The sequence below is a fragment of the Mus musculus genome, chromosome 2 (assembly GCF_000001635.26).
Source record: "Mus musculus strain C57BL/6J chromosome 2, GRCm38.p6 C57BL/6J".
NCBI lineage: Eukaryota > Metazoa > Chordata > Mammalia > Rodentia > Muridae > Mus > Mus musculus.
Genome location: NC_000068.7, coordinates 139581286 through 139608730, shown reverse-complemented (window position 1 = coordinate 139608730; position 27445 = coordinate 139581286). Strand labels below are relative to the sequence as shown.

At 40.3% G+C, this 27445-nt stretch overlaps 1 protein-coding gene across 2 annotated transcripts in view; it reads right to left on the bottom strand.

Annotated features, from left to right (window-relative positions):
- Positions 1 to 27445, bottom strand: part of Sptlc3 (serine palmitoyltransferase, long chain base subunit 3) — a 143149-nt gene that overhangs the window by 28331 nt on the left and 87373 nt on the right. For both annotated transcript variants that reach the window (NM_001356507.1, NM_175467.4), the window contains 3 exons: positions 27112 to 27217; positions 19020 to 19239; positions 12665 to 12791 (listed from right to left, as the gene is read on the bottom strand). In NM_001356507.1, coding sequence (NP_001343436.1) covers positions 12665 to 12791; positions 19020 to 19239; positions 27112 to 27217 — 453 coding nt within the window. The remainder of the gene's footprint in view (positions 1 to 12664; positions 12792 to 19019; positions 19240 to 27111; positions 27218 to 27445) is intronic.

Sequence of the window (27445 nt, the reverse complement as noted above, 5' to 3'; positions counted from 1 at the left end):
AGAAGACCTTTTAAACTGCGTGCTTAAAGACAGACTGTTTATCCCACGGACCACAGTCCCTTTTGCCTTCTTACTATCTTTTCGTAGCAGAAGGGACAGAGTTTTGAATGAAAATTAAATTTCCAGAGAAACACAGGCAAGATAAGCTTAGTGATAGCAATGAATAAGCATGCTTAGGAGCTAGCAAACAACTAGCATGGGAGCAAAGCAACGTCTGATGCAAGAAGTTTGTACTGCATCTCATGAAAAACACAAACTGTGAAGAGACTAAATTCCTCTTGAGAGCTAATGGCTGTCACCCACCCTGCTCCCTTCTTTCTCAGTCTCAATGCCCTAAATCTTTGCACTCAGGCACTGTTGTCTTTAAACCTATCAAACTCAAGTGTAAAAATATACGTGTCCTGTTCCAGTGATCAGAGCAAAGGTTGAAGGTCACAGCTGGAAGGGGCTGGTGCCAGTTTCTCCAAGTCCACTGTTAGGTTAGGAGCAGGGTCAATGCCTCACTTGCCCCTCTCATGGTAACCTTTCAAATGATCAGAATGAACGGAATAATCTAGACAAAACGATTTAGAAATGAAACATGGTTGTTGTTGTTGTTGTTGTTTTAGGTTAAATATATTCTAAATATCAGTCACTTATTTTTTTCTCTTTTCTTTGTCTTCTCTCTAAAAGGTTCATTAAAAAAACGAGTTTCAAAAAAAATAATGAGGTTACATGAAAGACTTTGGCATTTTATTTAACACTTATCTTAGCAATTGAGTGAAACCCAGATATTTAAGCTTTAGAAATTTTACATAAGTGTCAGAATGAACTATTTGACAGGAACTTGCTCCCTTAACCCTATAACGATAGTAAGAAATGGTTGTTTTCTAAGACCCTGAAATGCTTAGGGTGAAGCTGATCAGAGTGTTTTCTTATGAACTCAGTCTTGGTAAGGGATATCCAGGTCCCATTCTCTGGGTTCAAAATTCAGACTTATGTGTTTGGTCACTAAGCCAAAGGTTGGCTATAGCCACAATATGAACACTTGAGGCTCTATCCCTCCTTAGATATTAGCTTCCCTTAGTCTCTGCTCTCAAAAGAACTCAAGGAGAACTAAGTGGGTGAAGAGGCACTGACTAGAAAATAAATCCATCCAAGTTCAGATAATTAACCCAAGTGGTCATCTTCTTAAATTACAATTTGTAAATTTCTTATAATGGTACCATTTTCTGTTTCATTATAGCCCTTAAAATTTTTCCAAAAAACCCTTTTTCACTGTTTCTGTATAAATTTAAGACCTTTTCTAATTTTGTGTCAATTTTAATTTTTTTCTAGTGAAGTATTATCCTCAGGGTCCATTTTCCACCACCATAAAGTATATGGTGCTTCAGAGTTTATAACCCAGTGGTACCACTACTACTATGCACTATGGTGGAACACAGTTCTGTGAGAATGAAGAGAAGTGGTTGTAGTCAAACAGAGCTAGTAGCCCTGAGAACTTACGTGAAAAAGAGATCTTTCTAGTCCTCTAGGTACCATTTCCTCTTTGTTCTTACCTAATCATATTATATCCAGTTCAAGAGTTCATCTATTCAGCCATTGGAGAGAGACTGGATAACTGCCTAAAATGTACAGGATTGTAACGCCACTCAGGAAGTCTGAGGATGGCGAAGATGTTGGTAACCTTTTTTTTTTAATCTCCTGGGTAGATGGTTTCATGTTCCCTTCCAGGCCTCAATGTGGTTCAGCAAAATCATGTGACTGGGTGATGGCCAGTGAATTTTGGAGGAGAAAGGTAATTTACGCCTCCAGTCACAGCCCATGAAAGTGGCATGCATAGTTCAAGTTCCTTGCACTGTTGGCAAGGTTGGGAATCTCTTTTGAAAGAGTCTTCATCCGCCCTCCCTTACTGTACTACAGATTGAGCTGAGGGTGCTACATGCAAGGCAAGTGTATGTCTCTACACTCCCAGGCTTCTTGTTACTTTTTGTTTAGAGACAGAGTCTCGCTATGTTGTCCAGGCTGGCACTGAACTTGCAATTCTGTGTCTCCACCTTTTAACTCAAGGAAGTAGTAAGTTACTATTGTGCTAAATGAATGATATGTTGGGATATGTTGAGGGTTGTCTGTTCTCTCAACCAAGATACTGCCACCGATCCAAAAATCTGTAATGAGTGATTACTATAAAAAGCTATCAAGAATCCAGAATTCTAATGCCTGGCTACCTTTTATTAGCTGTGGAGTATAAAAGTAACCCCACATTTTCCTGTGGAATTTTAGTTTCTCAACTTCTCATTACCATGCACAGCATAACCCCACAGAAAAAGACATTGAAGTGCAAATGCTTGTTAGGACAGAGGAAGAGAGGGAAGGAGGGAGCAAAAGATCAGATGCTAGAGTCAGTCTACTCACCTTTATTTCAGAAATCTAGTCTCTTGGACAGACAGGGTTAGATGGGGCACAACTCCTGTTGATTACTATGTATTAAAAAGTCAAATGCACCTTTGAGTTTTAGATGGTGTCTCCATAGGAAGTGCTAAGTGAGGGATTCTGTTAGCCTGCTTGGATAATTAAAGGCACAGTTCTGTTTTGGCTTCTGCTATTTGGGTAGTGTTGGCTGGAATTAGTCTACCTACTTCACTTCTATGTCTAGACAAATCCTAGTGGACATAATGTAAAAGCATTCATTTATCAAAAGGCTAGAACAGTGAATCTAAATTTGGACTCATGCATGGATCCACCCAGCGAGTGATTCTAATTCTAGCATTTGAACCAAAATAGCTTTATAGATGATATTTAAGGGAAGGGCGGTACAAGTGCTTTTAGATGGTATGCAGGTGGCAAAGGTTGAGGGGATCTGATTTATACCAAAGCCAACATTTAGTATGCAGTCATTCACAAGTTTGATGCTTCAAGACATGATTTAAGACCTGATCATCACTACTGATTTGAAGAGCTTCATTAGTATGTGTGTGACTAAATAACTGGAATAAATAACAACTAAACAAAATAAAACTGCTGAAAACTGGACAAAGTTGAGATTATTATTATTATTATTATTATTATTATTATTTTGTCTAGGGGCATGAACTAGGACTTAGAAAGACAGTCATGCATTCAAGTTGGCAGAGAGAGGTTTGGTAGGTTATGGGGAGGAATAAAAGCTATTTAGGTGGAGTTAAAACATTGAATATGTCTTGGGAGGTAAAAATACCTGAGAGTAGCCAATGAGACTGGCCAAAGCTCAAACTGAATGAAGTCATTCAGCTAACATAGGACTTTGAAGACAACAGCAAGTTCTACCTTTCATAAGTTTGTCCATTAAGGACAGGAAATTTGAGAATGATGCAGATATAACCTCATGAAATAAAATAGCACACGGAAGGAATTAGAGTTCTGCATGTATATTTTGGAGTGAATTTCCACTGTCCTTTTCCTGTTAATAGATATTACTGGTGTCTTAGCTGTTAAACTATTTCTAGGCATGTGATGACAAAGGATCATTTTGTGGTTCAGAAACTTCCAGCTTATCTTAGCAGCTTGACGCTGAAGTCACAGCTTGGAGATCGATGATAAGATCATAGATGTGGATTATGTGATAAGATTATAGCCATTTTCATCACATAAGGAACTAGCTAGTCAATCAAGTATCCCAGTTAGATCTGTTAATTACTGCTAGAATCATGTCACACTCCTGTTTCCAGTTAACCTTTTTAGGTTAAAGAACTGAAGTCACAAAGTTCTATAATATGAAAAGGAATGGATCATCAAATAAATGGATACACAGCTTGAAAGACTACACACTATCAAAGAGGCTACTTAAGTGTCCAATGGGATCTTCAGCTGTTCTTCCCTTGGGATATAAATCTCCATGTCACATTAGATTGAGCATATTATTTTTTCTTAAAACCGTGCCCATATCACTTCAATGCCATGATGACAAAAATGTGACAGTCATTTCAAGAAGATAAGTAGTTGAAAGGGCTATGATAATCACAGTGCAAAACTAAGCAAATCCTACATAATGGTAGGAAAATCCATTCTTTCAAGTGATGACTATGAAACATATGACCATAAGTTACTAAATAAATAATCAACATGTATCAGACTTAGCACTGTAGATCTCCTTACTAACCAAAATGACCAGTCCTACTGTAGATACACTGATGGAATAATTTATGTAATAATAGTATTATTTAGGCAACTGTTACTATTACTGTTGCTTTAAAAATTATTTTATGTGTATATGTATGTGCCTGGGTACACGTATAAGCATCATTTGTGTGAAGGTCCCTGTGGAGACCAGAAGAGGGAACTGCATTTCCTGGAAATTACAACTGGTTGTGAGCTGCCTGGTGTGAGTGCTGGGAACTTAATCCAGAACAGCTGCAAGAGCAGCAATTATTCCTAATCGTTGAGCCCTCTGTCTTGCTTCTTATGGCTTACTGAGGTAGGGTCTCAGTAAGTTGCCCAGGATCGCATCAAAGTTACTATTAGCTGGGCAGTGGTGATGCACGCCTTTAATCCCAGCACTTGGGAGGCAGAAGCTAGGTGAATTTCTGAGTTCGAGGCCAGCCTGATCTCCAAAGTGAGTTCCAGGACAGCCAGGGCTATACAGAGAAACCCTGTCTCAAAAAACAAAAACAAAAAAAGTTACTATTATAGCCCAGGCTAGTTTCACAATGAAGATCCTCTTGCTTCAGTCTCCTGAATGCTGGAATTAACACATATTCATCATTATGCATACGTAATGAAGAATTATTTTTTGTGTCTATGTGCGCATGTTTGTGTGGAGGTCAGAGAACAGTCTTGGGTGTTCTTGCTCAGGTCCCATTCACTGTTTTCTTTTTTGTTCAGACAGGGTCTCTCACTGGTCTCAGATCAGAAGCCTAGGGATCTACCTGTCTTTGCTTCTTCAACAGTGGAATCATCAGGTTGCACTACCACAGTGGTCTTTTTAAATGTAGCTCTGGCGGATCTAAATGATGTCTCCCCTTTACCAATGGTACCCCAGATCTACACAGACAAGAATTAAAATGGCTTTTATGGACATCATCCTTTGTATCCCAAGGAGGATGAATTACTAAAGAAATAATGTCTCAGGCAGTCAGACAGTGATGATCAAAGGGAAGGATATAACTAGGGTTGTAACCATTAACTCTTATGACTTTATAGATCTGTGGGGGTTTTTATGAAAGTGCAGGTTTACAGGAGGGCTTGTTATGAAGAACACACAGTTCTGTGGGCAAAAGCACTTTGCTATTCTTCTTGCCAAGTGGTCACCCATACCAGGGATGATGGACAAGCACTCATGGTAACTGAGTGAACTGGGTTCATGCTTGGCTTTAAATAGTGCCTTAAGAGAGTGGATCAAAACATATTTCGTACTTTTCTTTTTCTGGTTCTCTCATTTTCCAGTCCTCAGGCTTCCTGTATGAAAGGTTGTCTAGCTCTGTCTATGTTTGCCAGAAAACAGTCCTCTGTTCTTTTTTTTTCCTCCACAAAATACCCTTACCTGGTTCCTTCCTTTTATATGGAAATGTGGTTTTCAAATGAGGCTGCTTCCCAAGCCCCTGGAGGGATGCTTAGACTGCTCGTTGACCCCGCCCCTAGAGTTTCTGACTCCAAATGAAAATGTCTAGTACAGTTCTAACATGCCCTAGGTGATGTTGATACGCTTGTCTAGGGACCACCCTTTGAGAACTACCAAAGTATACTAAGTATGCAGTCATCTCTTCCTCCTCCCACCCTGCTCTCTCATCTTCCTGAAACATGAAGTAATGATGGAAGACAGATGGACACCAACCTCCTGAAGGCATAACAATAAACATACAAATGTTATGAGCAAAGGGAGACCTGGACATAATAATTATAAGGCAAAGGCTGACCTTGGTGAGCAAGTTCAGTTACTTAGATGGCTGATATGAAGCATTCAGAGATCAATTCTTTTGATGAATAGATGGTTTCCAAAATGTTCCAATAGCTATTTTATCAGCATCTATATCACAGCATAACTGGAACTGGACATATTGCCTTGCAATTCAATTTGAATGCATGTTTCAACAGTTTATTATGTGTCATATATGTGCTGATAGCCAATGATGTGAAGATGAAGGCTTCTATCTGTAAGAAATCCACAGTCATTAGGGTTGGCTGGGGAGGTGAGAATAACTAGGATGAGTTTATTATCCAATGGGGATTCTCAAAAGGTGGCCCCAGAAACCAATCCTGTCAGCAGCACTCTGGCTTTTGATAAACACAACAAGCACCCATGCAGAACTATTTTGGCATCAGCAAGCTGTCTTAACCATTCTTTCAGGTGAGTCTGATGTGGAATCACATTGTTATATAAAAGGAAGGAACCATGAGAAGACACTTGGGTTAGGGAATTGTAGAAGAAACACAGACTAGGATTCACACGAGGGCAGACAGAGGAAGAGGCCCTACAGAAAAGGAGATGGGGAAAAAACACAAGGAAAACCAGAGGACAATAGTACCTCAAGATTGTTATTAAAGGGAGAAGCGTGTCAAGAAGTCAAGGTCAGCTGGGCAGGATGAAGACCGGGAGGGCAGTAGGAGAGCAAAATCCCCAGAATGGAGGGGAGGAGTCAAGGCAAGCCATCTTCAGACATCAGAGCCAGCAGGCTGGGTAGTGCACCCCTCAGAGGTTTGCTGCAGCTTGGTGGTTGTAAAGGAAAAAGAAGGAAGGGATGTTTGTTTTGGAAGGATACCAGCAAGACCATGCTGCGGAAAGGGATCAGTGCTTTTCAAAAAGAGGAATCCCTAGCACAGTGATGCAAAGGAGATCAGAGGCATTTATTTGTTCAGACAAAAGGGCAAGGAGAACATCACTGCCGCTCAATAAATCTTTGCTGAGGAACCACGGTGATCGCAGGGTGCTGTTCTTGGCATGCTTAATGAAAAGAGTCACTTCTCTTGGGGTTTGCACTCCAGTGAGAGAAAAGAAAGAATGCACGTGAATAGAATGAAAACTAAAGTGAAGGGAAGGGGAGAGACAAGGCTGAAGCACATAGGGTGGGACAGATCTTCCAGAGGACTGACTCTGAGCAGAGATGGGTGGCAAACAGTGGAGACATAGAAGAGCTATTCTAGAGAAACCGGAAAGTGCAAAGGCTTTCCTGTGGAAGTTGCTTTGAGTGCTCCTGAATTCCAGGCCTCAGGAGATCAAGGGAAAGAGCCTGTGAAGTGTGAAGAAGTTTGGAGAGCCTGTGGGCCACTGGAGCGCATATGGAGTGAGTGGGAAACTGATGATGTTGGGTCTGCATGGCATATTTTCTCCTTTTAACTGGTTAGAGTTTCTCTCAGATAGATGCTATTTTACAATGTCAGTAAGAACACAGAATAGACTTATTAGAGGCTGAGAAGGGTTAAGGAAAAAGGGACAAAGAGATGATGGAGAGCAGATACCCAATCATAGACTGAATAAATTTTAGTGTTAAAGAGCCACGGGAATGCATTCTACAATGCTCCATTATTTATGAGTAACTAGAAAACAGGAGTTCAAATGCAAAAAAAAAAAAAAAAGTGTTGAAGAGTTAGAAATGTTAACCACCTCAAATTTCTGAGTATATTGTCCACATGTACCGAAATGTTACTCTGTATCCCATAAATATACAATTATTATATGTTAGCCAAAGCTTTTAAGATCTACAAAGAAATGGAAATACTAACAGCCCTGATTTGTCCATCACTCACATTGTGTGCCTATGTTAAATCCTTATACTGCACCCTGTAAATTTTTGCAATCAAAATACTTGCTAAAGAGCACGATTTGTGCAGAGAACAAAGCATAAATAGCCAAGACAGAAATGGGCAGAATATTACCAAAGGTATTCCAGCTCTCCTGGGGGGTGGGGGTGGAGTTTGAGTGGTGACCAGATTATAGGGATATTTTAAAGTACGTGTTGTAGGATTTGTGGAAGAGTAATCATCAAGTTGTAGAACAAGAGAGAATTCCAAAGTGGGCAAAAACTGCTGAAAGTATTTGGAGAAGGAAGGGAAGAGAGCAGGTAAGTTAAAACAATCATCGCGGCTTTCTTATGTTCTTACTTCGTATCAGGGCCATGTAATAGTCAATCCCTACACCATCTCACCTAGTCCTTTCCCTGTCTCCACTTTGAGTGGAGGAGCTGAGCTAAGAGAGGAAGCACATCAGACTCAGGGCAACGGGTGATCTGGCTGCAGTGGATGCCTCTTAAGTATTTGTACAATTCAACCTCCATTTTATTTCTTTGAGAAGTGGAAGACTGTCCACAGTTGGGAAAAAAGGGTTTAGGGATGAGTGGTAGAGATTGGGATTTGAAAGAGACTGACTGATTGGGGAAAAAAAAAAGTCCATTAAAGAATTAAATCAAATGAGACAACGGATGACATTGTTTTCTGTAGGAAAGCTGTTGGTGTGGTTTTGAGGGGCTCTATCCCTTGTAGTTGCTTGCTTGACATCTAGATTAAGCCAGTGACAGAACTGTAATCTTTCTAGACCTCTCCTAAAGTATCCCGTCCCCCCCCCCCCTCTACTGAAAGATCCCTTCAGGTGCTGCACTGGTGTGGACTGGATTCTGGCTCCCAGTCCCCTGAGATAAAGATCCCCCATAATCTTATACGGCATAAACATGACCTGAAATCCAGAAGGCTGGCAAGATGGAAATTGAGTCATGACGTATTTATTAAGCTGAGCACTGAGTTTGACACTCAGAGGAACACAGAATTAATTCAAGACACATTTCTTGCCCTTAAGGAGCTTACAACATTGGTTTAGCTGGGAGACCACCCAACAACCATTAGGATGGAGAAATCAAATCTCCACATTGGGCTCAGTGTACTCCAGAGTGACAGGCTAGGAGATTAAACGGGCCCTGGTGCATATGGAACACACACCCGGCCTGCAGACCCTCAGCCTGTGTGCATTAACTCCACCAGCGGCCTGGTTGCAGAGTGAAGGTAGCTGTTTGTGCATAAACATTGTCATTTCGCTGGGGCTGCTATTTCATCTTTGAACCTTGGCATCAAAGGAACACTGACCTTATTTCTGTAGCTCTCCTCTCTTTGAAGCGTATGGCTTTGCATTGCAGATTAAAGTAAAGACATTCATCAAGGAACGGGATCTGGCCAACCACTCCCCAAACTTGCCTGTAACAAAGCCTTGAAAGGCTCCAGTCACAGTTGCAGTAGGCTGAAGAAGGCTTGGAGCCAGACTCCTCTTTCTCAAAACTTGTGTGGCAGATCTAGAAATGATGCATCTCTTGGAGCTTTGGGCAACTTGATTCTGAGTACATCTTTGTAGAGAAGGCTAACCTGCAGTAGGTTATCTTATTCATTTGAGCAGGTATTGTTACAAATGAGGTCAATGTGATCATTCTCAGAGTGCCTTTGAATCCTTCAAAAGATGTGCCAGACAGAGTTACCTGAGACTTGGCTGATGATTCTTTCAAAGGGAACCACTTCTCTTTGTTCATTTACTTGGAAAAAAAAAACTGTCTTAAGTTTCTTCCTATATCTATTTTGATACACAGCATTCTGTTTTCTTTTAACTCATAAGATGGCAAGAGACAAGAGGGAAAGTATTTCAATTGTGGTGCTAAGAATATAAGGACCTGTTAATGTGGAAGGAGGGGAATTTCATGATATCCCATCCCTAGACAAAGAATCCTGACAACTAGTGATTGTTGGGAGCAGGAAATTAGCCTCTCAGAGGTGGACTCCCTTACTGATTGTCAAAGAATATATTAGAAAGAATGAAAGAAAGAAGGAAAGAAAGAAAAGCCAGGCAGTGGTGGTGCATGCCTTTAATCCCAGCGCTTGGGAGTCAGGCAGGTGGAGCTTTGAGTTTGAGGAGTTCCAGGATAGCCAGAGCTACCCAGAGAAACCCTGTCTTGAAAAACCAAACAAAAACCAAACAAACATCAACAACAAACAAAAACAAATAAAACCAAACTAAACCAGGATACATTAAAAACAAACAAACAAAATGATATCACCATCAGAATACAAGAAATAAGCCTTAGCTTTGTTAAGGTAACAAGATCTTTCAAGTGTTGTTATGGAAGCTCAACTTTGCTCATCCTGACTAATCCAAGACCTGGGATGACATTCAGTCCTATGTCATTTCTTCTCTAAGACGTTTTCTACAGAATCAAAGAGTTTTCACATATTTTTTTGAATGCCACAGAAACAATAGCAAATAACAGCAGACAATTATATAAAATCCATCATTGTTTCCAGACATTCCTGGGTACTTTACATGGATTAACTCACCAAACTGTCATAAGATCGCAATGCATAAATGTTCTTACTCCCATTTCATAGCTGGGAGAATGGAAGCAAAGAAAAGTTAAGTCACTTGGCCAAAGTTGGGTAAGCCATTCACTTGCAGAACATCATGTGATCCTAAGTAGCACCACAGAAAGCAATTCTAGCAGTTACCTTCTATTTGTATTGTCAGGACTCCCTAAACTGGGTTCTTAGCCTTTCAATACATTTCAGTCAAAAAATAAAACATTAAAACACACACACACACAAACACACACACACACACACACACACACACACACACATCCCACATACAAACAACACACACACATCCCACATACACACAACATACATACAACACAGACACACACATCCCACATACACAGCACACACATACACACACATACACACACACACACACATACACACACACACACACACACACACACACACACACACACACACACACGAGTCTAAAAAAGATCCTCCAGCCATTTTATTTCACATGGTAGAAAAAGAACCATCTGTGGGTCATTTTTCAGCTTTAGTGATAAAACAAACTCCATCTTACATTTTAAAAAATATTCTGGCCAGCAGTAAGGCTCAGTGAAGAGCCACAGTGATTGTTAGTGTGGAGATGAGTGGAGACCTTATTTCAACTGACAAGTTTTCTTCTTATCTGATTTACATAAGGAATATAGGTTGTTCCTGATCAACTTAGGACCAGAAGGATTTTGGATTTTGAGTTTTTTTGAGAATATTTGCATATATCTCCTGAGATATCTTGAGGATCCATGTCTAACCACAAAATTAATTGATATTTCATACACATATAATCTTCAGATTTTTTTTTTTGACATAGGATATCATTCTGTAACCCAGGTTGGCCTCGAACCCATAATCTACCTGCCACTCAAGTGCTGAGATTACGGTGCATGCTGCTATGCCTTGGACCCACAGAACAGACAATTTTACAAAATATTTTTAGTGTTCCTGCATTTTGCATGTCCTGCCATATGAGAGTGAGTGTGGAATGTTCCACTTAGAGCCCCACTTGAGTCAGTGCGTAACATGTTTCAGATTGCAGAACATTCCAGTTCAGACTGGGGTGGATGTTCGGCTTGAAGTAAAAGAAAAAAAAATGTTTTTGGTAAAACACATTTGCCAGTATTCTTTAATACTATAACGATAGATATTTACTTACATCATATAAAGTGGGTCTAGATGGTTGCAGTAAACAATATAGGGTTTGGTCCCAGATGGGTGGCAAACATACACACACACCCACACCCACACACACACACCCACACCCACACACACACACCCACACACACACACACACACACACACACACACACATATATATCATACATATATATGTATGTATGTATATATGTATATGCTACATTATATGATGATATATGATATATTTATCTCTGTAATCTACACCCATATCTATATCATCTATATTTATATGTCAGTATAATTTGCCATTTCTCACTTGTACTCTAGCAGCTCCCTGGTTTCAAGATCTGCCTTATTTATTATAACATTTAGTAGAAGCTTTAGAGATTGGATCTGAAAGATAGAATGAGTAGTCTATAAGCCTTCAATGAAACAATTCTCCAAAGAGCAGAGTAAGTTCATTTGAGTTAGACAAAGTAGCACATATTAGCTGAAGTGACACAGTGGCAAATGAATGACTGGGATGATATTGAGAGTTTAAATGTCTTTATATGGCCAGTTGTGGTTTTCCCTTGCCCAACCTCCGGCAATAGAACATATAAAATAATTAACTGATGATACTCATCTCAGAGAAGCACAACGGACAGCAAGCAAGCATATACATATACATATACATATACATATACATATACATATACATATACATATACATATACATATACACATACACATACACATACACATACACATACACATACACATACACATACACATACACATACACATACATATACATACACACACACATATATATAATTTATGTATATATGCCTATACATATATACAAACACATAAGACACATACAGACATACAAATATACATACTTATATATATTCACCCAAACATATACATATACCCAGAGACACTGTTTATTTCATTTTAACTGCTGATCACACAAAAATGATCCAAATTTGATGATCATACTAATGTGTTGTTGAAGACTGCATGTACTTATTTTAGTGAAGGGTTTATGGTAGTGGTGGTGGTGGTGGTGGTGGTGGTTATGGTGTGTGTGTGTGTGTGTGTGGTGATAGTTCTAGTATGCTCATCACCTTATTCCACTAAAAAGTTGAGCTTCAGGAGACACAAGGATATACTTGAAAAGGTGGGATATTGACAGGCAGCCTGGGAGAGTTCTTGGGAGCTGAGGTCTCCATAGATTCCTTACCTCCAATGTTCCCCTCATATCCCATAGTTATCTTCAATGATCTGATGAGTTGTGCTGCTACTACGGGACTCATGGATGTAGCATAAGTAGTGCTATGTGACTGCATCCGTAAATAATCCACAATTTCCTAGAATAAAGACAGAAATAAAAAATGGAAGCAAACAATTTTCAGAGCTTGTCCTTTGTACATGACAGCAAAACATTTGCTTAGGTCCTCAAAAGACAACAACCAGCCTTCAGTGGTTAACAGACAACTACCTAGTCTGCTTCTCCCTTTCCTTAGTCTTTCCCATTAATTCCTAGAAACTGCACAAAAGTTGGAGGGAGCTACAGACTGCGAGCTGTTCTATAAAGTAAGACCACGTATAGGAAGGAACAGTGAATCATGAAATAGCTGCCATGTACAAGAGCAAATGCCCAGGAATGGCTGACAATACAAAATCTGGTTCTTTGTGCATTGAGAATATTAGCAATTGTGCTGTGAAAACGAGCCACGCTTGTGGAAGGACTCATGCATTAGATGGCAAGGTGCAGAGGAGAGAGAGCAGGTACTTCTAGGAGCGCTGTCAGCGCATGTTCCAGTGATCTGTGAAGCTCTGAAACATGAAGACTGAGGTGGAAGAAAAGAAAACTTGGAAGGAGAGATGTGCAAGGTACATGAAAATGACTGCCACTCTTGGTATCCACCAACATTCAAATAGTCAATGAGCCTGAGTTGGTCTCATGGCCCGCTTTCAGAATAATAATAATAATAATAATAATAATAATAATAATAATAATAATACTATACTGGTTCTGAGCCTTTCTCAAAAGGCTGTGGGCACTTTTGTTGAGCACTCCAAACGGTTTGTTTCTTTTCTTTCCTTCCTTCCAGATTCATTCTTTTCCCTTCACTTCATTCTCCTTTTAAAAAGACTTCAAATTACTCATTTATTATTTTTTCTTTATTAATATGTATTTACCTCTTGCTTTCTATCCTTCCTTTTTATCCTTCTCTTCTCCCTTCTACTTTTCCTTCCAGCAAATATATAAAAGACCTATGCTGGACTATGTCCTAGATTCATGAGTGAGTCTCAGAGACAGGAAGACTGAGGTCATATTCTAGTCTGACATCTTTGACTATTTTCTCCTCCCCTTCCCCGAATCATATAAAAGTGTTCAGGAGTGCTTTCCCTGCTCTTGAAGACTGTAGATGACCATGGCAGGCCTTGAAGCATTAGCTATGTAATACTTAAGGAAGTTTACTCTGGAGGATCTGGAGCCCCTCAAAGAGAGATCTTTGATGATTCCCCAAGAATTACAGACACACTGTCCTTCAGAGTTTGTGTTCTGCCCAATAGTGGCAATAGGCATTTCCAGCTTCTTTGAGATTAAATATTTTCCCATAGGCTGCAAGGGAGTCAAGGAGGGGGACAGTGAGAGAGTCACAGGCACTAGACAATGGAGACTTAGATGTTCCTGTGTCAATGGAGGGGTAGTTCAAGGGGTGATCTGCCCACAGTGGATGAGTGGACTTGGAAGAATACAGAGGAAGGAAAAAGCACACGGGCTTGCTAAAATAAGGATTAAGGGTAGAATGTCTGAGCAAAGGATGGAAGAGCCAGTTGGGTGTAGAAAGAGAAGCTAGTGGTTTGGGGACTAGGTGGTCAGGAGTTGTTCCCTTGAGTGATAGTATGTTCCAGAATTGAAGCAAAGGTTCTGGGACTGAATTGCTTAGTCCAAATCCTGGCTTGTTACTAATGGCTATGTGACCATGAGCAGATAACTAGGTTTTTTTTTTTTTAATCTCAGTTTTCTTCTTTGCAAAGTGCGATAACAGTGATACCTTCCTAAGATTCATTATAACGATTATATATATATATATATATATATATGTATATATATATATATACACACACAATGCCTATCTATTTATCTATCTATCTATCTATCTATCTATCTATCTATCTATCTATCATCTCATCTATTATCTATCTATCTATCTATCTATCTAATAGAAAAGGTACAATATGGTACCCAATGAAGTTGATGACTATTGTTGGGTTGTCAGTTTAAAGATTTGTAGAACATGGTGGGGGGTTGTGGAGACAGGGACCAAAACATGAAACTTCTTGTGATTTTATGATTTTGTTTTTTGATTTGTAAAGGAAATAATCTAAGGTTAAATTACCTGTATAAGGGAAGCCGCAAAGCACCAAACCAAGGATACTTAGCTTGCTTCTTCCTCCATCCCACAAGGGATAGTGGCAGTAAGAGTAAAACCAAGCCAAACCTATCCTAACTATTACCAACCACAAGAAAACAGACAGGCCTTTGGAAGAATGGAGAGCATTAACTTGAGTTATTGAATAACTCAGAGAGCAGAAAATGGGACCAGAAACTAACACCACAGCCAACATCCATGGGATACTTTTGAGTTCATTTTCAGAACAACGTATATGTTAATGCACTTAAAATAACTCAGAAGTAGGAAACACCCTTTAATCCCAAATTTATAGATTGGATAATTGAGGCACAGACATCCTGGAAATTCTCCATAAAGATTAGGTAAGGTAAGGATGTAGACACAATGACTCTGGTTCAGGTGTTTCCATCTTTAACACTATGCTTATCACATCTTCAAAACCAGAGATTGGCCTCAGGATGAGGAGAAGTGAGTCCTGGAGTGTATAGAGACCAGCTCCCTTTATGCTTAGCCTGTAGTGCTTCCCCCAATTTGCATACATTGCTGTTTTGGGGTTTAAAGGCTTTTATGTCTAATCTTAATTTAATCAATGAGTGTGTCCTCAGAAAGAAAGTAACTAAAGATATATGTATATTCTTAAAGTTCATAGTAGTAGGGTCTTAGCAGAGACCTGTACATTCTGACAGTTTGTTTAATGGGAAGCCAAGGAACTTTAGAGATTGAGGGAGGATGAACAGTCCCCTGATGCATTAATGACAAGAAACTGAACTCTTAGATCAAGCGTAGTAACATCTCAGTTGGGAAGCATTCAGCACAAAGATCAGACAAAGAAACAAAGCAAAGCCTCCTTTGATCGAAATGCCCCTAACTCTAATTTCCTTTCAAAAACTGAGGAATCCCATAGGTCAGTCATAAGCATCTTTAGTTTGAACACGACCGCATCAGCGTATAATCACTCCCTTGAACATGAAGAGTGTCTGTCCTACAATATAATTACTTTGGACTGAGTCCATTTTGTCCCAGGCTGGGTAAAGGGTGTTTTCCTTGTGTGGCTGAGGAAGTGGAGTTCTGTAGTAACTTCTGGAGAGTGTCAAGGAAAGTCTACTGATTTCTTCTATTTATCTCCTGACTGGGTACAAGTCGTGAATTAAGGGTTGACTTTGGTCCCTTGCAAGGTGTGTCTGTATTGTGTCTTTCTTTGGAATGAGTTAGAGGTTCTCCCAGGGACAGTTTTCCAAGTCCTTTTTTTTAAGTCCAAAACCTTGATTATTTTCTTTACCCATAGGCCTGGAGTTCAAGGGCAAGGGTGGGTTTTGGGGAGGGAATCAGACAGGAGGCTTTAGAATAAACATCGTGATGCTTAGTCCATGACCCCATTTACTTCAAAGGACTGTTAAGTGCAGGCAGGGCTGAGAATACCAGAACAGAAAGGCTTCTGTAAGAGAATTGCCTTTCCTTGCTTCTCAGGCTGTTGGAGCTAACTATCACCTTCCAAACCTAGCCTTGTTTCCCATTTCCCTCCTCTAGAATTACAACCCTGCCGTCTATCGGTCACAAGGACAATCTCTGCCTCACTTATTTGCCAATCCTCACGGAGGCTGGGAGAAGGCAGCAAGTGACAGCGGACATGTAAGAAGTTGCAGGACCCATGCTTACAGGAGAATAGAGGATGAGGAATGCTGCGTACATCCTCCCAGCAGCTAGAGAAATAACTGAAATTGAAAATGGTAAAAGAAAAGAACCCGACCCTATCAACTCCCGCCTTGTTCATAGACACTGATAGTCCTGACGTGAAGAGTGATTATCTGAATTTTCACCTGGACCTTCATGGAAGGATAGCCTCGGCAGTGAATTGTTTACTGTCCGTCAGCAGAGCTCAAATTGCAAAAGACAAAAGCCCCATAGGCTTTTGAGAAAATACTTTGTCTTGGAATTAATCCTGATCAGCCAAGGTGAGTTTGTTACTTAGTAACAACTAAGGGGGAAACCGGAGACTCCCCATCAAACCTCTGCTTACTGAAATCTTAGCACCAGCTATTTTTTCCCCCTTCACTTTTTTCCAAGATGTATTCATCTGGTCCATAATGTGCAAAACTTGGCTCCACCAAGAGTCCCAGGACATCCCAGGTGTAGTTTTTAGGAATGTTGTCACTGTATACCAAGATTAACAAGACATTTCAGAGCCAGGCATTTTTATCTTTTTCTAGAGTTTTGAACCCACTTGATTGTCTTCAGGATTCGTGCTCTCCATTCTCTTGCTCAGTTCCGTGTATTGAATTGTTGTCTGTTTCTCCAAGGTTTTATACGTTGGTGTTTTAGGGTAGTGTATCTCAGTATGGCTAATGAGCCCCTGCCAAACACGCTCTAATTCATGATGCCACCTGGTGGTTAATTGAGATACTGCAGTATAACACAGTTATACTGTTAGGTTAGGAGGAGGAAGTGGGTAGGAGTGTAGGAGTTCTGATTAATGTAATAATGATAATTTTTACAATTGCCCGATCTTTAACCCAAAGGATCAGAGGTCATGTAGACAAGAGTATTCCATTTTTGAAACCCTGCACCTGCCTTCAGAACAGAGAACAGGATCCCAGGGAATTGTCCTTCCTGCGGCTAGTCCTGGGCCTTTGTTTAAAGTAGGTATCAAATAAAGGCACTCTGAGGAGAAAAATGTGACATCTAACAAGTCTGACACCATTTCAAGGATCTGCTTGCTTTAGTTTATTCAGGTGCCTTTGGCTCAGGAAACAGAGTTACGCTCGGTTAAAAGTTTTGTGGCTCAGAACTGCTGCTAAAGTAATCAAAGCCCACAGCCTCACAAAGCAAGGTAATCCGGATCAGACAGCTCCTAAATTTGAGACCCTCTGATCCTGCTGATGTGACAGTTAAGAAGGAAATATTTAACCTCTCACTAGACTTTGCTGAAGCCTTTGAGGGCCTGGCATTCCCCGTGTTTCTGGCATTACCTAGCTCATCCCCACAGGAAAGCACAGGAAGGTGGAAGTACAAAGCTTTGGCCATGGGAGAAAGTAGCAGTTACAAGAGGGCAAAGAACACTTAGAACAGAATTTTAGGCGTCTGTATGTCTCATGGTAGGTGGATAAGACGCAATCTATTGTTTTAAACCACTGACTTTTAGTGATAGTATGCTTTCTGCTAGCATACCCCGATTTGTCTAACTGGTTGAGCAGTGGGCAGAATTTTTGTTTCTTCTGGTCAGTGGGTAAGGAACTAGAAATGTTAGATATCTTGTTAAGAGCACCTCCATGCACTAATTTGGGGCCTGAAATGCCCTACTAGTTGGAGCTACACCACAGTCTCTTTGGGACAGATGTGGGCTTGGAGAGACAACTGACATGATTTGGAAAAGGGACAGGACATACGCTCTCTCATCTCATCATGTCATCTGAACCAATTTTTTAAAATCATTTAGAGACTAGAGAAGATGGCTTATCTAACATCATAGAAAAGAGTTATTTCTCAGAAAAATAATCTTAAAAGTCCATTTTTTATGCTGCTGTCATTTAGGTGAAAACTTGTAAAATCCATGAGGCTAGCCTCTTGAATACCTGAACTTTCTCCACTGTTGCTGTTACAACACACGCACATGTGCACACACACGCACACTCCTAGTTCTTTAATTTTTGAATTTAAAAATTGTATGCATGTCTTGCCTGCATGTGTGTCTGCATGCTATATTTGTCCAGGTTCAGCTGAGGCTTCAGATCCCTGAGACTGGAGGTACAGATAGTAGTAGGCCTCCAGGGGGCGCTAGGAGTTGAGCCCTGACAGGCAATCAGTACTCTTAACTGCTGAGCCATCCTTCTCTCCACCCCACTCCCTCATAGTTCATGTAAGGTTCCTTATTACTTCTGTGGCTCAGTATATTCTATTGCTTCTTTCTGAAATTGACTCCCCCACCCCCGACTATTTGTCTACAAGGCTGAATGGTGGTTATTCTACAATACTTCCCAGACATAGTCCGGCGGAGCTAATCTCTCCCAGGTACTCTACACAGTTTGTTATGTGACGATTCTTTCCACACTTTTCTTTACTCTGTGCTGCACGTGAGCTGAACTGAAACAGACATGAACTTCAGGGGGGTCCTGATTTCTGCTTCCAGAAATCTGTATCCAGGGTCTCTCCTAACACAAGAGGTTCCGTTCTTACCTTTTTCCCGCCTATATATCCTCCTGAGCCCGAGAAGCTCTTGGTGAATGTACCCATGTATACGTCAATATCTTCAGGGTCCAGTCCAAATAACTCTCTGACGCCTCGTCCCGTGGGGCCTGTACAGCCAATACTGTGAGCTTCATCAATGTACAGGTAAGCCTTGTATTTCTTCTTTAGAGCCACTATCTGGGCAAGGTTCACAATGGAACCTTCCATGCTAGCACAAAAGAAAAAAGGCTTGGTAAGTAGTGAATAGTTTTCTGGAAAGCTCCGTTAGTGTCCTTCCAGCGCACCCTAGAAAGTCAGTGTCAGGCTGCTGACAAGGAGCAGTCACACCTCTCTTCACATAGCATGTTTTTTATTCAGCAAAGACAACATTTCAGTCTTGTAACATTTCTCTGGGTGTCTACTCTACTTGAATAAAAATACTTTATGTTTGATGGATTGAGTGGATTGGGTTGTCAACCTTGATTCTCAACTGAAAAATGAACTAGCCATATTGCTAATTTGTTTGTAAAGCTGGTTATTGCAGTTAGAGAAATGCTTTTAGGATAGCTTTAAGAAAAGTGCACCACCCCGAATCACCTTGATCTAGCTGCCTTTTTTTTTTTTTTCAGTTTGTTTAACCAGGTCTGCCAGATCTGAACTGCTAAAGATTAAAGTGGGGAATTGAAAACACACAGAGCTTCAGACACCATACTATTAATTAGTGCACAGTAAAACACCCTTTAGTTCCCCACTCACCACAACTCAGTCTATGTGAGGCACCTGCCGGCACCCTTTCTCCATATTTCTTCAGAGTGATAGAACGGAAGTTTATCAGGCTTTAAAATCGCCTGATAGTTTTATGGCACAGGTCTCTGGGTTCCTCCTACAGAGATCCCAGAGGTGCATGGGGGTGGGGGGGGGGAGGGGGATGGTGGGAGGGGAGGGTGGGAGGGAGGGGAATGGTTTACGGAAGCATCCAGGATGATCTCACACTAGTATCTGGGAACAACACTTTGGGGACATTTATCGCTACTAACCTATCCTTTGCTTTAGACCTATTTTATTATTTATTTTAGTTTTCTAAGTTTTACATTTCAGTTTTTTTTAAATAACCTTAAATTGACAGAATTTCTTGTAATAACAGCTTTAGATTTGTAGAATTACTGGATGAAAGATAAAGAGGATTCTTGTATCCTCAGTCTTACCAAGTTTCTCCTGACACTAATGTCACCTATGAGTGTGGGGGCACCTTTTCTTTCTTTCTTTCTTTTTTTTTTTTTTTTTTTTTTTTTTTTTTTTTTTTTACAATTTGATGAGCTAATATTGATACATTAATTAAGCCCCACAGTTTAAGGTTTACTTTTTGTGTTGTACACTTTATGTGGGTTTTAAAAAAAGGCTATGAGTGGTTTCACAGATTGGCATGTCATTCTTGCTCAGGGTCATGCTCATCTCTGTCATCTCAAATTTAATGTGTGTACTGATCAAGAGTGCCTAGGTGTTTTTATTTCCCATGATATTGCAAATTGTAATATGTTTCTAGTCCTTAGAAAAGGGTAATATAAAGCCAACTACTAAGTAAAATTAAATTTTATATTTGCATGGCACCTCTGGATCTCCATGTGTTTTAAAAGAACATTGACTCTACTTGGCCTTCAGAATGCTGTCAGCTGTTCTACATAGCTCAGTTCAGACTGTACAGACAGGCTGGTTCTATGGAAACAGATTTGTATGTTTATGACACAATGCAGCTTGTCAAACAATTCAAGAAACCTTTCAATTTAGTTCAAGGCTAATCATTTGAAGAGCATTGAACTTCTTCCCCCGTCCCCTGTTACATATCAGATTGTATATAATCCATTAAAAATAAGTTTAAGTGTTAGGTTGATTCAGTCAAAACAATCCATTGAGTCTCACAGCTACCCTGACCAAAAGAGCTGAGTTTAACCATTGATGGATACAGCATGTGGGTACTTCACAAGGACATTTTGCATGGCCAAGGTCTGCTTTTAATGGAAGATCAAATGGTCGACTTCTCTATGTGTGTCTATGAGTTGCTTCTGGCACTACTTTAAATTCCTTATTAAAGGTGGTCTCCACTGAGGGGTGGTAATATGGCTAAGTCCCTACCTTGGGCTTAGATTATAGCCACACCTCTTTCTCAGTGGGAATTTGGGCAGCCTATATGATGTCTTCTATTATCCTAGACTTCAATCTTATGGGTTTTAAGCATGATGGTGATCCTCACAGGATCAATCATCATGCATGCCAACTGCCAGACCCTCCTAGGCCCTCAGTGAGCTTGGAAAGAGAGTTTCACTGAGGCCTGACCTGAGAAAATGGGAGCCCTTAACAATGTTCTATGTTGGATCTTCTAAAATGAGGCATGTGGGTGCCATTGTAGGGGTCAAACATGATAAATGGCATCAGACCCTCAGAATCCTTATACTTCCTTCTTGTCTATAAAGTGCTGTAATTTGGTAACACAAACATGCTAGAAACCTGACATGACACAAGCAGCCATTCATTTTTTTTTTCTGGAACTGAGTCTGGCAGTAGGCAAGGTTAACATTCAACAGTGTTTATAGACAGTCTCCACAGCTAATTAGCCATCTTTCAATGGGCTGCTTTAGCTGATGCAAGGAAACTGCCCACCTGGTTTGTATTTTGTCCTCCAAGATTAATGACTCTACAGTACTGCTGATTTTTAGAGTTCATGCCAGGCACACATAAAGTCCTAAAGAGAACTCAGCTTCTACATAGCTATATTCATCCACACCAAGTTTTCATTTTTTTTTCAGTATTATTGATTTCCATTGAACATTTTTCTAGAGTAGGATGATGAGTCTGAATACAGGTAGAACATGGTTATCTGTCATAGCACCACTAGCTTCTGTCAAAACAATCAGGACCAAAAGCAATAAAGAAAAAACAGATAGCACATTGTCATTTTTCCTGGATAGAAGGTTCTGCTTTTCTTTTGATTTTAATAGAAGAAAAAGAAATAAAATACAGCTATAAATAAAGATAATGACATCAGTTAATTTGAGGCTCTGCCTAGGGACCTGAATTATTCGTTAACCCTCAAGTCAATGAATTACTTCTTATATTTTTTTTGAAATGTTCCTCTCATCTCCCTCCCCTCCACATGGAAACTATGGCACAAGTTCAGACACCTTGTATGGTGGGAAGCCTCCATGTCAGGCTCAGGGTTTAAGCTGAGAGAAAGGAGAAGAGAAACAAGAGAAAGGGAGCTAGAGACAGAGAGGTTGAGAAGAAAAAAGAGAAGGGGGGATTCAGAGAAAAGGAAAGGGAAGGGGAGAGGAAAGAGACTGAGATAGAAAGACAACAAGGAGACAGGAGGAAAGGGGTTTTAGATAAATTCATCTTATTTTTTGTCTTTACATGTTAAAATCATAGAGAACTGGGCTGCCATTATTCTTAAATGTTCATATTTGGAGGGAGAAGGCCTCTTAGTCTATTCTGGTAATTTACCAGTTACTTGTATGTGGCTATCTGCCTACCTTGAGCTTAGATTATAGCTCCAGCACTTTCTAAATGGGAAGGCCTGGCTAATTCTTTTGATTTTGAAAATCTAGGCTCCAACTATGCCATCAGCATGTTTTTGAATCATTTTGAGATTTTTTTTACACATTATGAATTGAAAAGGAATTTATTTTCCTCAGATACTACAAAAATGATATAGTTAAAACTCAAATGTTAGAGTTAAAAGAATTTTTAGAGTTAAAACAACAAAGTTGGGGAAGTAAGAGGACTTTTAGTTGGGTATGAGACAGCCATCTTGACCAGGTGTGAGGAAGAAGGACAGGACTCAGAGAAAAACAATGAGGCTAGTCTTGGCAGGCTTTGGCCAGTCAGTCCCAGTAACAGGAAGTTCCCGTGTCCTAGTAACCTCAGCTTTATGAATACTTAGGCTTCTAAACATACTCTTGCATCTAGCATACTTAATGGTAATAGACTGAATTATAGGTAAGAATGGCTTCTAAGAAAGTCTTCACTGTTCTTGGTAGGAGACCATTCAAGACTGCCTCTTGGGTGGTAGACCAAGACTTATGAGCCCAGATACTAGAGAAAGTCTTTTGTGACTACTTTTTAGTTCAGCTCTGCTTGAGCCAACATGTATTTACCTTTTGCTTCCTCACTGGCTACAATAAATCTTGATTATTTGCTTGTACTATCTGCATCCTGGTGTGAATTCTTCTCCTTTGGGAAGATCCTAGACTGTTGCTAGTGTTAGGATTAGAGGGATAGTCTCCAACCCACAGCAATGCATGTTTAACACAGTATTAATATTTGACATTTAAAGCATAAATTGAGGATTTATAGAACTTTAGACTTCAATTTTCAACCCCCCTAATTTACAAATGGAGAAATTGAAGCCTAGATAGGATTACTATAAGTCAGAGTGACTTTGCACTCTCTGTTTATGAATTAGATACTGACAGATAGGTTGCCTGTTCTATCTACAATGAGCCTTGCTCCACTAGGGCCATCTGGTTTGTAACCTCAACTCTGCTTCATTTTATTAGTCTGCCCCAGGACAATTTATTTTGGCCTCAGAGTCCTGTTTCATCTTTTAATGATCTCAGCAAGCTGTGTAATTTGTACACCTGAGATGTTTAGCAAGGAGTAGACACATAGGCAGTAGTAGTCCTCCTTCTGGAGCCCGTCCTCTTCTGTCTGAAGAGCAAACAATTTTGCTACATAGACAGTTTATTGTTTTCCAACTTGAAATCTCTTCAACTAAAAACAAACAAGATTATGAAGATAGTTATTCTTTGTTGTGGGGGGGACTCTGCTTATATGATATGTTTATATGATCAGAGACTGACTTGCATTATCTTTCTTAATACCTGCATATATGTTCTATGGAGGGAACGCACCAATGGGCACCAATACCAGGATTGGAATCCAGATCCTAGATATAGCCCCAAATCTGGACTCCTCTATATTCTTTAAAAAACATAGTAACACTTTCAGATAAAGCAATAAAAATATCATTGGTTGCTATTTATTTTGTGAAGTGTTCTAGATTCGTAGTTTAGACATCTGCCTTTTCTATTTTGAAGCCTACTTCAAACTTTCTAGCTTGGTTAACTTTCTCTTTAGAAGTTATGAAAAAAAGTGCTGTGGTGCAGCAATGTGTGGTGAGATACTTAGCTTGTAGAGTAGACAAGAGACAAAACAACAGTAACAACAACCACTGCCACCAAAACAACCTTAGGAGCTAAAATTCAAAAGAGGCTTTGGTAGCTACTAACCAGGTATGTCTCTATAGCACACTTCTCAAGCATGGAAGTGGCCTTGGGAACTATCGATCTCATACTCTTAACTCTGACTTTTTGGAAAATCCAATGGAAAGTAATTTTCTAGTGATAGTTTTAATTTTCTAGTGATAGTTTAAATGCGTGTGTGAAGGCTTTTTGATGGGATTTTTGCTCTAGAATTCATGTTAGGTTGGTCTTAGTTTACAAGGGAAGACTCTGAGCCTTTCTGAAGGACAGAGGTTGTTGGGGTATCATAGTTATTACACAGAGAAGATAAGAGGAAGCTTTCTGTGGTATTAAGTTCATGGACATGGAAGCTTTGCTTTTTGTACATCCTAAATTGATTGATCTGAAATAGCCTGATGCAAAGATAGAAACCTGTACGCTTCCCATTGCTGCACACACAATCTGATCTTTCCATCAAAAGCGAAGGTGTAATTCACCTGTCCTAGAGTCAAGGTTAGTTCTGTCATGTGTTTGGCCAATAGGGCAGAGCTTCAGTTTGGGGCCACTCTCTCAACAGTGCCAACTTTGGGGTTTTTTGTCTTGGAAGCCAGGGGCTGTGTTGTAAGGGAACTCTGAATAGATGACTGAATACAAGCAGGTTCATGTGAATGAGAAAAAGGCACCACAGTGCCCTCCTAAAGGACAGTGCTACATGTGTGAATAAGGAAATGTTGGATATTCCATTTGTATTTGAACGCTTGACTGATGGCAGCCTTGTGAATGAGCTCAATGAATACCGTGTGCAGCAGACCTGACTCACAGGACAAAGGAAAACAAGAAATGATCCCCATAAATCTTTCATCTTTGGAGTGGATTGTTACACAGCAGTAGTTAGCTGAGGGGTTGCCCTTGCTAAATTGTGGTTTAGTGTCTCATTGACTTGGGGCTAGGACTCCATACCTGCAATTTCTCTCCTCCCGATAGGATAACACAAAGCTAAGCCTAGCCCCTAATAAGTTCTGCTGCTGGAGTGATTTCTGATGAGAATATTTGTCTTGAAACCACTGATGGGCTTCTAATTTCAGCCATGACCTAAGCACTTAAAAGTGCTTAACTTTCCTTCAGTGGAAATACATTCTGTTTGTTTGAAGCGGTGTTCTTTTGACTCTGGTTAATGGAGATGGCCAGTCTGCCTTCCGTCAGCCAATTCATTCTACCATGGGTCCAAACCTGAATGACAGGTGTTTAGATAAGGGGTGCTTGAATCCCTCCCAGGCTGGCGGTTGCTACAAACCACACAGGGAGAATACTTTCCATGTAAGGTTATAATGACAGCACAGGCTCAGCACGAGATTACTCTCGAAAGTATCAAGTTTTGGGCCACTGAGCCCATACTGATCCTAGAACAGGACTTATACAGCCCTGGCACTGCTGCTGTTTTGAACTACAGAATTCTTCTGAATGCTACATGCTTTGCAGAATCTTCAGGAGCATTCTCTGCCTCCCCCACTAGATGTCAATAGTATTCTACTTCATGTGTGGCCAATAAAACCGGCCAAATGCTCCCTGGTTGGGGATAGGAGCAAAAAGTCACTCCAGCTTTATAAATGCCACTGTTTTAGAGAGTTCGTAAGCACCACACACCCCCTGGGGCTGATCTTAGGAAATAATTATGAGGGTGTGGAAAGCGATCTACTAGGAACGGATATCACTGCAACCCCACAGCAGTGCTCAGAATGTACAGAACTCTAATCATCTAAAGGTAAAAGAAAACATGACTCCAGTTTTTATATTATCATCTATTTGGGAGAATTCACTCTCCTGCTCCCCAAAAGGGATAGGGGCACATTTATTTTGTTATTTATTTTGTTACTCAGTATTGACTCATAACAGGGTTTAATTATGATAGAAATAATATTGTTTACTCTTCAGACAAGAGGATGGGCTGCAGAGGGAGGACCCACAATGCTGTTGCTGTTCTCATGTCTCCTTTGCAGACATACTCTCCGCTAGGGGTTACCCAACTCCTCACTTCCACTCTTTATAGTTCACGTCTCTATAAGCAACTCATAGGGAATACAGCCCCATGTTTCTCTGCTGTAAGGATTGCTTGGGAATTGATTTAAAAAGGGTGCTCTGAGATAATATTTCCTTGGCTTTACAGAATAGGGTGTAAACAGAAGTGCTTGGGCGCAATTTTCATTTGAGCCACAGTAATCGATTTAGGCAGAGAATGAAGCAAATTCAATCACAGCCAGCAATATAAAAGTGCTGTTCTGAATGACTTAGTGGGTATTTTGCCTGCTCAGCTTGAAGAAGGCAGGAAAATGATCTTGGGAATATCACCAAAGGTTGAGATCAACACATCCCTGTCCTCACTCTGGAGGAGGTATTGTCTTGAGGTTAGTCCCCTGTATTGTGATGCCAGTCATTAACCTAATTGGTTAATGATTGGCGAAGGGCTTGAGTTCACTGTCCACATAAGGAATTTGGGGACACCCACCAACACATCTATGATAAGACATGTCTTGGGACATTCCAATGTTGAATATCCCAGGCACAATGTCTTAGAAAAGCAACACAGATCAGCCATGAGGACATTACCAAGGAAGGTTTCACCAGCATGTCAACCCCATAGTATTCCAACAAATGCACAGAGCTGTAGATAAGTTGTTTACTCTCCAGACAAGAGGATGGGCTGCAGAGGGAGGACCTAGATCTGGCCCACTCCTACCAGTAGATCTATATGACCTTCCTCCATGGTATCTATAAGCAACTCCTTTCTTTTGCCAGAAAGGTAATCTCTTCTCCTTTGGACAGTTTGCTGTGAGCCTCTGAATGCCACATGCCTTCACGTATTTACGCACCTGTAGACGCCCTCTACCACGATGAGAATCTTTTTCCAAGCTCTCCCTGTGCCAGGCTGGCCACGGATGATAGCTTCTCTCAGGAGCTTCTCTAGGTTTTCTGCATCTTTAAATAACGTGAAAAAGAGAAATTGAGTTACAAGAGGGCTTTCGGTTGCTTTGCTCCTTTTGTTTCTTGAGAGGGTATCAGAATTATTTGCTTATTCTTTTCTAGGCTCACACTCAGGCCTGGACTTTGAGGAGGTAAAGTTGACATCAGAGAACTCCTGTGAGATATAGGGGTTCATTTTCTATTAAAACTTAACTCTGGTAGGATGAATAGGCACATCATTAC